This window comes from Amblyomma mixtum, chromosome 5 (genome assembly GCF_055824585.1).
Source record: "Amblyomma mixtum isolate Tamu chromosome 5, ASM5582458v1, whole genome shotgun sequence".
NCBI lineage: Eukaryota > Metazoa > Arthropoda > Arachnida > Ixodida > Ixodidae > Amblyomma > Amblyomma mixtum.
Window position 1 is genome coordinate 53,462,773 of NC_143016.1, and position 10,909 is coordinate 53,473,681.

Consider the following 10,909-nt stretch of genomic DNA (forward strand, 5'->3'; position numbering starts at 1 on the left):
ATGGCGACCCGCCAGCGCCACACTGCCACCGTTGGCCCTGGTAGACAACGCCAGCAACACCAGCAGGCGCCGCAGCAACGCGTGGAGCAAGGGGCACTGCGCAGAGACGGCCGGGGGGACGGCGAACAAAATGACCATGATGAGATCGAGCCCCCCATCGACGCCGGCCTCGTGCCATGGCCGGCCATAGTGCCGCCCTTCTTCTACGTCCCTCCACCTCCGCCAGGCTTTCAGGACATGATCTTTCCATTCGGCCTGTACGGTGCCACTGAAGAGGGCGAAGAGTTGGACCGAGAACCTTCGATCGAACCTGATGACAGGAGCGATTTCGATCCGCCCGAAGGATCCGGCTACTATAATTACGACTCGGAGTTCCTCCAGGATATGAGGTACGCCATGTTGCCGGAGCCCCCGGCACATCGAGGAGCCTATGGCTTCGAAAGAGACGATGACGAGAGAGGCATTGGAGGGCTGTACGCCGACGACGATTCCGACGACTGGCCGCCGCACGGGTTGAGGACCGAGGGCCGCGGGGACGTGGCACTCGAGCAGAACCCGTGGGAAGGCCTTCAAGGTCCTTACTACGGACCCATGGTGTCAAGCTACGGCACGGTGTCCGTTTTCCTGAGGCAAAACGTACGCGTCGACATCTCGGTGGACCGGGCGGTACGGGTCGTCAACTTTGCCATGCACTGCACCGCTGCCTTCAGCAGCTCGGGCACCCGATGCTGCGCGTGCCACCCGTGCGGTCGAGTGCTCCAAGAAGGCAGCGACGTGCACATGTCTACAGGCAACCGGCTCGGCAAGATCTCCAGCCGGGGCATCACATTCACGGCTCTCAACCACGGGCTCGTGTACCTCGTGGACGCTTCCGGGACTAAGTCGACGACAGAGAGGTTCCACGACCTGGGATATGATTTGCCGTTGAGTATGCTCAACATCGAAGCGGAACCAGACATGGATTCTTTCAACGAGTGCTTCGAGATCGTTAGCCAGGCCAGGCGCAGAACCACCCGAAACGGGGACGAGGTCTGGAATTTGGGCGGCGTCCGCATCAAGCAGACTCCTTGGGGTGACGTCCAAGTGTCCCGCGATTCAGGCAGGCGCGTCGTCTGGACCTCGCCAACAGCGGGAAGCGTGTCCGTCACAACTCCACTCGTGAAGATTGCGCTCAGCTCCGACCCGCGTAAATTCTTCTTCGTCAGGACGGGCGCAAAAAGGATTTGTGCCAACTCTGACGGGTTCATCGTCAGAAACGGAAGCCAGAGAGCGGGGTTCGACAGACGCGGTCGACTAACACTGCCTTAAGTCTGTACATCGCTGGCGTGCAGGCAGGAAATGAGGAAAAAATGCCGCCTCGTCATGCTAACGGTATTTCAGCGCTTCAGATTGGCAAGATGTAACAAAATTTTCCTGCTTGTTTCAGCGCTAGGTGGCGATGCCCAACTATCCACGCTCTATGCGACGACCAAATGACTGAGTTGCCAAAATTTTCAAGGACATTGGTGTGAAGCGTGAAGCAGGAGCAAACAGGTTCTGCGAATCAATGAATTTAGAAATTGTGGTCGAAGATGTCATCACTGGTGATGTCATCAACACATGTGACCTGCTGAACCAGAGCTATGCTGTCTGAGTGCTTTTTATGCTCAAGTTTTTCAAAAGCCCATAAGGAGCATTAGCTGTCCTACTGGAAGACCAAGTTCTGGCCTTAAAGAGATGGCACTGTGCGGCATTTCAGGCGAACTTACTCTACAAGTACTGTGACTGTAAAAATTAGCCCTGTTGAACTGCAGACTGCTCAGACAAGCGTCGTTTGAGAGATAAATCGCACCTCATTCACACCATGAGCGGCAGATAAAAAAAATAAAGCATGCAAGCACCTCGGTGGTTGTGTCTGGGAATGAAGTGTAAATGGTTTTAACGACATTTGCGATGCTGAACTAGATCAGTAACCCATGAAATAAGATGCACTATCGCATAATTTTTTTTCACCTTCACTCGCACTCCGGCAGAGCAAGAAAAAAAAGCTGCTTTTCTCCAAAAATAGCGGCAACTTGCAAGCAAGTGTTGCAACAGAAGAGGAAAGTTTGCCACTTAGAGCTTTCGTTTACATCTCATTTGAAACGTTCTGCTACCTCATCTTCTTCCTTTGAACATGCTCGCTATGATCTTTCCAGAGACTTACAGATTGAACCATAATATAAATGTTGTGGTTGTTATTCGACACTTTCGATAATGCTGAATTGGAGAAAAAATTGGTGGTCGCGGTCCCCTTATTCCGCTAGTTCGTTGGGTTTTGCAGCCACTTTTTGCCCTTTCGGTCAGCTCCTGTTGAAATTTCGGCTCTGAGATGGACAACGTTTCCTCCCACCACTCAATCTTCACCTTCGTGTTGTTCTGACGGGTCCATATTTTGTGGTATAGGTCCATATGCTTCTATGGCACAGTGTACGCCCTGTAACTTTAATATGATATTTTTATGTCCATGACAAATAAAACACTTATGTTGTAAAACTGGCACAATACCATTTTTTTAATGACTAGCTGGGCCGACTGCCACGAAAAAACAGTTGCATTCAAGAAGCAACGCTCCATGATAACATTCCATTCCACCCTGTCACTCGCACGTTGTCTCGACAGCTAGTCCTCTACTTCCGAGTGGGGCTGACGCTTGCGCTGTTAACGGCATCCCAGTGCATTACCTGCTTATTTCTGCCGGAACAGCCTCTCCTACATATGACTTCTTTGTTGGGCGTAGGTTCTTTTTTCAGCTTGCGGAAAATCATGAGGTAGAGCAAAACTATCGTACTCCCAACGCCCAGTCCCCGGCGCAATATCCATATTTGTACACCTCCTCGCAGAGTCGTGGCGAGCTGACTGCTCATCACGGAAAAATCAGCGCCGGTATCGTCGAGTGCGGTCACTTGATAGCTGTCGGCGGTAACTAAAATTTCAGCTGAAACTAATCGTTCGCAGCACGTCGGTGAGGTCGTCGGATCGGGTGGTCGCTGCCCGGGTGGTCGCGTCGAATCGGCGGGAGGAGGCTGTTGACTCTGTGCAGTGGCGGTGGTGGTGAAAACATTTATTTCATGAAATAGAGTTTGGGAGCCACACAGTGGCCCCGCTGGATGGTCGGCGTCCCTAGTCCGGGACACCGCATGACGAGGCCCCGTCTCTCGCCCGTTTCACCAGAGCCCTTTGGGACTCAAGCGAGGAGCAGTTGAGGAGGGCAGTCTCCCATGCCTCTCGGGAAGGGGTAGGGGAAGGGGGGAGGTGGGGATTTTGAGTACATGCCCACACCATGTGGAAGATATCACAGGTCTCCCCACAGTGTGGGCATCGCCCATCCGTGTTAGGATCGTAATGCTTTAAGATTGCAGGACAGAGTAGAGTACCTGTCTGCAGGCGCCTTAAAGTTCGCTCCTTCGTCTTACTCAGCCCCTTTGCAGGGGCCGGGAAAAGGCGGTGGATGTCGCTATAATGCGTTATAATTTCCTTGAATCGCAGCAGCGGCTGGTTAGTCTCCGAGCCAGAAGAGCTGGGATGAGGAGCCCGGTGAGTAAGCGCTCGGGCAGCCGCGTCAGCGGCCTCATTACCTCGTAAGCCCTGGTGGCCAGGAGCCCAAATGATTCTTTTCGGTGTTGGATCAGTGGCAGTCCGTCTTAGAATGCAAGCAGCTTAGGGGGAGATCTCACCTGCCAAGTAATGATGACATGCTTTTCGGGAGTCCGTGATAATGATTCTCGAATTGGCGTGGGCGGCAGCAAGCGCTATCGCTACTTCCTCGGCTCGCATTGAATTCGGGGCTCGAAAGGAGAGTCCATCAACGTGCATTTCCTGGTGAACGACAGCGGCCGTACAAAATCCCGTGGGCGATGGCCCTGCTACGTCTACATAATATACACCGCGGTCGGGAGCCGTGTTGTCTCTCAAGAGCCCGAGCCCGCGCTTGCCGTCTGTTTTCGTGCATGTCGGTGTCCATGTTACGGGGGAGCGGGGAGACCCAGAGCATATGGCGCTACAGTACTGGGATACGCTCCGCCTCCTCTGTAGTGCAGTCGTGTTGGATGTGTAAGCGGTTTAGCAGGCGGCGCCCAGTTGCCGTCTGCACGAGCCGCGTGTATTGGTTCACGAGGTGGGCCTCCCGCAGCTCCTGGTAGGAGTTTATCACCCCCAATGCCTTGAGTTTGGCATTAGAGGTAGCCACCGGGAGATCCAGGGCTCGCTTAGTTGCCTTGCGGATGATGGCGTCTATTCGCGCCTCGTCTTGCTTAGTAGTGCGGAGATATGGCACGGCGTAGAGGATCAGGCTAGTCACGAAGGCATAGACGAGCCGAAGCGCGTCCCTGCCCCGCAGACCGCCTCGCTTGTTGGAAACGCGGCGGATCGTGCGCCCTACCTGTTCGCCTACCCTCTTGAGTTTCACAATGGTGGAGTCCGGTCTGAGTCTGTGGTGAATGAAAAGGCCCAGAATACGGAGCTCCTCCACCTCTCTAATAGGACCTCCTGACAGAGAGATGTGAATTGCTGTCCTATCCTTTGGGTTCGCTCTGACATGCAGAAGCTCTGATTTCGCTGGAGCACATTGGAGCCCACAGAGTCGATAGCATACGCATCGACTATGGAAGCGGCCTGCTGAAGGCGGTCCTCCATGTCCCCAAGGCTCCCTCCCCTCAGTGGTCCAAATTGTAATGTCATCTGCATATAACGCGTGTTGAATGCCTTGCACCCGGGCCAGTTGGCTTGGAAGGCGCATCATAGCTATGTTGAACAGGAGCGGTGATAACACCGCTCCCTGAGGGGTACCCCGGGTTCCCATCATGCAAGGGCCGAATTCCTCGCCCTCAATCCGAAGAAAGGCCTGGCGATTAGTCAAGAAATCTCTTACATACGCGTAGGCCTTAGCCCCACAATCAGTAGAGCTCAAGTTGGCCAGGATGCTTCCGTGTTTAACATTGTCGAAAGCCCCTTTCAGATCAAGGGCGAGGATGGCTTTGTCATTGTGTTGCATAGTTTTCGGTCGTATTACATCCCTGTGCAGCTGGAGAAGGACGTCCTGTGCAGACATGTGGGGGCGAAACCCGAACATGGTGACTGCAAAGAAGCCCTTACTCTCCAGGTGTGGAGAGAGGCGATCCCGAACCATCGTCTCCGTAAGTTTGCCCGCACATGAGGTCAGTGATATGGGCCTCAGGTTGTCCGTATTCACGACCTTACCTGTTTTAGGGATAAACGTCACAAGGGACGTTTTCCACTCGGGAGGGAGTGGACGCCCGCCCCAGATCTGGTTGATGTATTCTAATAAATGGAGGTAGGCTGAGTCCGGTAGGTTCGCCAACAGGTTCACTGTTATGTGATCCTGTCCCGGAGCCGTACCCCGGCGCATTTTTGCTAAGGCCGCCTTAAGGTCGTGCAACTCAAAAGGGGCATTAAGTGTTTCATTAGGCCTGCCAGAGTACATGTACTCAGGCCCAGGCGGGTCCTCCATATGACAGAGATATCTATCGCACAGTGTCCGCAAGTTGCGCCGTCATACCTTGATACCCTTGCAGAGCCCGCCGGAGCTGCTTTTGCGTCTCCCCTCTCGTTTGGGAGAGGTCGATTAGACTGCGAAAGAGACGCCACGTCCCCTTCGAGCTCATCTGATGAGCTGCGGCGTCGCAGCGTGCTATCCAATAGGAATCTGAGAGTTCGGCAGCATACGCTGCAGCCTGATCTGTGAGTTTGGCTATGCGGGCGCGTAATTTGCGATTAGTTTTCTGCTTTTTCCACCGTTTAGTTAAGCTCCGGCGCGCCTCCCACAAATGCAGAAGGCGGGTGTCCACTGCGGGGATCTCTTCGGTGGTTTGTAGCGTTGTGACGTGTTGTTTCTGAATGTTGCATATGTGGTTAGCCCACTCCGCGTAGCCGCCGGAAAATAGTACGGGAGGGATAGTGTAATTTCGGAATTTGTGCCAATCGGTCAGCTTGGCCTGACCCCATTTTTTGCGCGCTGCCTTTGCCTCGAATGTAATCCGGAGAAGGAGATGATCGCTGCCTAGAGAATCTCCCAGGTTCTCCCAGACAGCCGCTCTAGCATTTTTAACGAGAGAAAGGTCTGGACACGTGTCGCGGGTTACCGAATTCCCCACTCGGGTGGGATACGCCGGGTCCGTGAGCAACGTGAGGCTGAGGGTGGAGATGAGCTCCGCGAGCTTAAGTCCTCTCGCCTGCTCGAAGTGGTAGCCCCAATGAAGGCTGGGAGCATTGAAGTCTCCAACGATCACTAGAGGCTCTTTGGCTGCCATTTTTATCGCGCGAAGGAAGATTTAATTGAAAGTTACGCGTGGCTTATGCGGAGGGCAGTATATGTTGAGGATATGTATTGACGGTTCGCGGCGTCTGAGAGGCAGTACCCGGACCATTGTATATTCTTGCTCGGTACTCAAGTCTAAGTCGACCTGAACCACGGTGTAAGCCTTATTCACCAGGATGCACGTAGGTGCAATGGCGGCGGCCCTACCCCCGGAGGACGCCGTCTTCAGTTTTCCCGGCGAGGGGACGTGCGTCTGAACTGACGAGAGGTTGAGGGCCAGATTCGGCGAAGCAAAGCGCCTCGGGGATGGCGATCGCGATTGGCGCTGCTGCGAGGTCGTCGGGGGCAGCACGTGAGCGGCGAGGTACTCATCTATGTCCTGCGGTCTTTCACCGTAGCGCGGTCGGGGCGCGTCCGGCGGGAATCCTCTCAAACCCATACGCCTGTGCGGGCAATGCCGCAGATTATGGCCGGGCTCCCCGCAGTGGTAGCAGAGCGGGAGATCGTTGGACGTGCGCCACACGTGCGCTTTGCTGATAGGAGGGCGCAGATCCTGCTGCTGCTCGACGGGGCGCAGGTAACGGTGGGGTGGTCGAGGTCCGGCAACGGGGCGAAACGCTTGTGGCACGGGGGCAGGTCGGCGCAGGGCATCGCTGTACGACAGGACGTGCGGCTCTGGTAGTGGTGCTGGTGGTGGCTGCACCGCTCGCTGGATTTCGTCACGGATGACGTCCGCTTTGAAGCTATGCCTGCCGACGGAGCATCCAAGCGGAGGTGTCGCAGTTCTTCGCGGACAATGCTCCGTACAAACTCTCGCAGTGACTCGTCCCCTGGGCCTGGCAAGAACGCAAAGTAGTGAGTGGCCGCTACATTCGCCTGACGGCCGTATTGGACACTCCGTTCCTGCAACGAACGTTCCATGCTCGTAGCTTCCTTGGCGAAGGCGGCGATGGTTAGCGGAGGGTTGCACATGAGGCCAGCGAACAGCTGCTCCTTCACGGTACCGTACCTTTGTAGCTTCGGGCATGGCAGGGTCGGCCCGATTGAAAAGGCGTGTCATGTCCTCTATGAACATGACCACGCTCTCGTTGGACTGCTGTGACCTCGAGCGAAAGGCAATCTCAGCATTTTCCTTCCGTTGGCTCGAGCTGAATGTGGCGAGCAACTGCAGAATGTGGCGAGCAGAATGTGGCGAGCTCTCGGCTGCAGTGAGCCGGAGTTCCCAACCCCACGCTCACGCAAGAGCAAGCAACCACTCTCAGGCAGCTCCAAACGCTCATATTCCCATGCCCCGCAATACTAGCCAAAATTCATCCAGATATATACTCTGCAGAATGCAAAAGCTGCAGAGAGTATGCTAACCTTAACCACATCATGTGGGCCTGCAGTAAGAACCCTTTCAGCGGAATAACCACAGATGAGCAGTGGGAGACCGCGCTGCGCAGCTCGGACCTGTGGCAACAAAGGATGCTCACAGAGAGGGCTGACCAGATCGCCGAGATCCAAGAGATCAGGCCACCGGCAGTAGCCCACCTGCGCCAGAAGGTAGCCTTCCTCTTCAAAGACTGTAAATAAAATTAGCTGAGCTTTAGCTGTGGTTAAACCGGGCAAGTTGCGTAAGCAAGCAGCAACTGTTTTGCCCGAGGCGAACGCGCGTACTTATTCCCCGTTTCCCTCCCGCTTCCTCTCTCCTCTCTCCACATTCCGACACATCGAGAGCGCGCGCCGCGCGCATCGGCGGCGGCGCAGCGACGGTCCTTCCGCCTGGTGGAGCGCGGCTGAAACGGTTGCTATGGCAACGGCGCTCCATCTGCATGACCTCGGCCACCGCCGGCAGCTACGCGACGGCTCGAAATCTGGCGCAGTATTGCTTACGCAATAAAAGTTTATTTTATCTCTCTCCCTCCAAGGTTCGAACGCGGCCTCCGCGGTCGCGTTTCGATAGGGGCGAAATGCAAAGGTGCCCGTGCGGTGTGCGATGTTAGTGCCCGTAAAGATCCCCAGGCGGTCGAAATTATTATGATGATGATGATGTGGATTGGCCAGGGTGCATAGCGAATACAAACGCACTCATGTACAAGGAGATATAAATACATAAATGGTTCGGGTGTCCGAGAGATCTGAGACAGGTACTACGTCATCTCCTTTCCTCAAAAAACAATTTTTTATTTTTAAAATTTGCTTGGCGCCAACCGTTTTTATAAGTTGTCGTTTTTTCCCTTTCTGGAAAAAGATAAAAGAACGGCCGGAGAGAAAAAAAAGCTGGAAAACACATTTGCGCCTCTTCTTGGTAAAAATTCAGCCTCTGAAATATTGTACCATTAAAAAAAACATTATTGTGCAGTAATCTGAAGGAAGCGAAAAAAAAATGCATGCTAGATATCAGTACTGGCAACACTAGCATTGACAGCGCCGCCGCCTTTCGTGCCATTCTACTTGAGGCCAACCAACCAACCTTTCACTCCACGGGAAGATCGTGCCACAACGATAGCTGCTTCCGGTGCTGGCGCTGTACAGTCTCCTGAGGGGAACGACACCTTTCTGAGTAAGTGGCGTTTCTTTTCTATTTGTGGGCGCTCCACTTATAACATCATTCTTCCGGCAAAAATTTCCGAAAGTTCAGTTCCGTTGTTCAATATTTTCACTAACCGGCAGTTCTAAGGGGTGGTCGACGCGACGGTTATCTTAGGCAAGCTGACTTTTTTTCCTGCAAATAGGATTTCAGATTGGGCTAGTTGTTGTTAATCGTGGTCTTTCATTACTGCGCTTCCTGTACGTTTCGGGCTCATAGCAATTTAAATACTTGGCCAAATACATGATAAAATGCTTGGCTGGGACGCCGTGGAAGCAGGGACGCTCGCGTCCCGCACAGACGCTGCTGGTGACCTATAATAGTCTGGCGGCCGTTTCCTTTCTCTGCTCGCCTTTCTCTGTTTCCTTTCTCGCGAATATAGCCGATTATCATTTGATGCCACATTCAAACGCCTTTGAACAGTAAGCGTTCGCGAAACTTGTCCGATGGGACACTATTTGGTTCCGAAAAGCTTTTTCAGCGGCGTGCTGTGTTCGAATTTGTTCTTGTAGACAATAGAAGCATGTTGAGAAGGCGTATCGTGCCATGTAAGCATAGCTACGTGAGCAGGTGACGTTTAACCTCACATTCGTGTTTCTTGCGAACAAGTGGTGGCATGTGCAGCGAGCGTCTCTTGGAACGCGTCGTTCTAACTGTTTTCGGGCCATTTGGCGTCTCCTTGCTCTGTAGTCACTCGATGCCAGCAAAAGTATGCACTAATTTGCTGACGCGACCCTTCCGAAAGAGTGCGTGTGTAGCACGATAATCGCGCCCTTTTGGCCCACGTGACTGCAACCGACGCTTCCAAGTTTGGGTTATGGTGCTCGGCTGCTGGCCCGAAAGACGCGGGTTCGATCCCGGCCGCGGCGGTCGAATTTCTATGGAGGCGAAATTCTAGAGGCCCGTGTACTGTGCGATGTCAGTGCACGTTAAAGAACACCAGGTGGTCGAAATTTCCGGAGAGCTTCACTACGGCGTCCCTCATAGCAATCAGTTTCTTTCATAGGGTTAAAGATGTCGACCGTGCGTCCTGAGCGGCTATGTTATGCATCCTCCCTGAACCATCATATATGCTTCTCCGTTGAGCTTGCTATTTCTTAGTACTGTTCTTCGAGTTATACAATGACGTATGTATTTGTATAAAGCATCGAACTGACGCTGAATTTACAGCAGTTATAGAACGCTGCGTGAAAATGAACACTACAGCACAGTCTACGGAGCACAACCTCGAGTTGTGAGCGTCGTCACGCCACCGCACGGTGAAATATATTTCAGGCACCGTGCCTTAAACAGGGGCGTTCTTCATAACGGATTTTCTGTTTTTCCTGCAGGCGACAGAATTTGTGTTTATTCGAAATGGCCTCCTGCCACCATCCCTGTGCCACCATGAACCACCGCAGACAGAGCCAGAAAGGCCGCCAGACGCAGCAGCCACACACGGGCCAAAGCGAACAATACTTGCGGAGGCAAAGTGACGATGAAGGCCTGGCCGGAGCTGTCGACAGTTTACAACAGAGCTTCGTGCAACGGCCAGCCTTTTCCTCTGCGGGTCTCCTTTCAACGGGGTTACCGGAGGTGTTGTGCGGAGAAGCCCGGCTGCTGCGTTTCCACGAGGCTACATGGTCAATGAGCCAGCATCCTCTGAACGCGTCTACGGAGCAGGAGCGTTCGCCGGGAAGGCCTTGTAGCAAGCGTGCGAGGCTCCACCGCCAAGGGTAATGGCCTTCGCCGCCCGCTCGTATGCCTCGCTGAAGGGACATGAACGCCCCGATATCTGAGGGTTCCGAGCAGCTCGGACGAATTCGCCATCTCCAGCTACGACCTACAGGCATAGGTGCTGAGCGGCCGGTTTCAACAAACCTCAGTGCTCCGGGGACCAGACGAAAGTTCATCCAGCCAGAGAACAACACGGACGCGCCTACGTCTATGACCACAGGTGACCGCCGGAGGCCATGGCGTCGCTCAGGTGGTGCAGAGGTGATAGTGGACCGCAAATTACTGCTAATTCCTTAACGCAATATTAAACGTTTTAGATTGGACTT

General features: G+C 53.8%; 1 protein-coding gene and 1 long non-coding RNA gene across 2 annotated transcripts; both read left to right on the top strand.

Moving 5' to 3' along the window:
• On the top strand, positions 1-1,308 carry LOC149342182 (uncharacterized). Its single transcript, XM_089542122.1, has one exon. The coding sequence runs from the start codon at positions 1-3 to the stop codon at positions 1,306-1,308; it is 1,308 nt and encodes a 435-aa protein (XP_089398248.1).
• Positions 1,309-8,128: 6,820 nt separating this feature from the next.
• Positions 8,129-10,906, top strand: LOC149342183 (uncharacterized). The gene is made up of 2 exons (XR_016283013.1): positions 8,129-8,840; positions 10,199-10,906. It is a non-coding gene; the product is annotated as an uncharacterized LOC149342183 (long non-coding RNA).
• Positions 10,907-10,909: the final 3 nt, after the last annotated feature.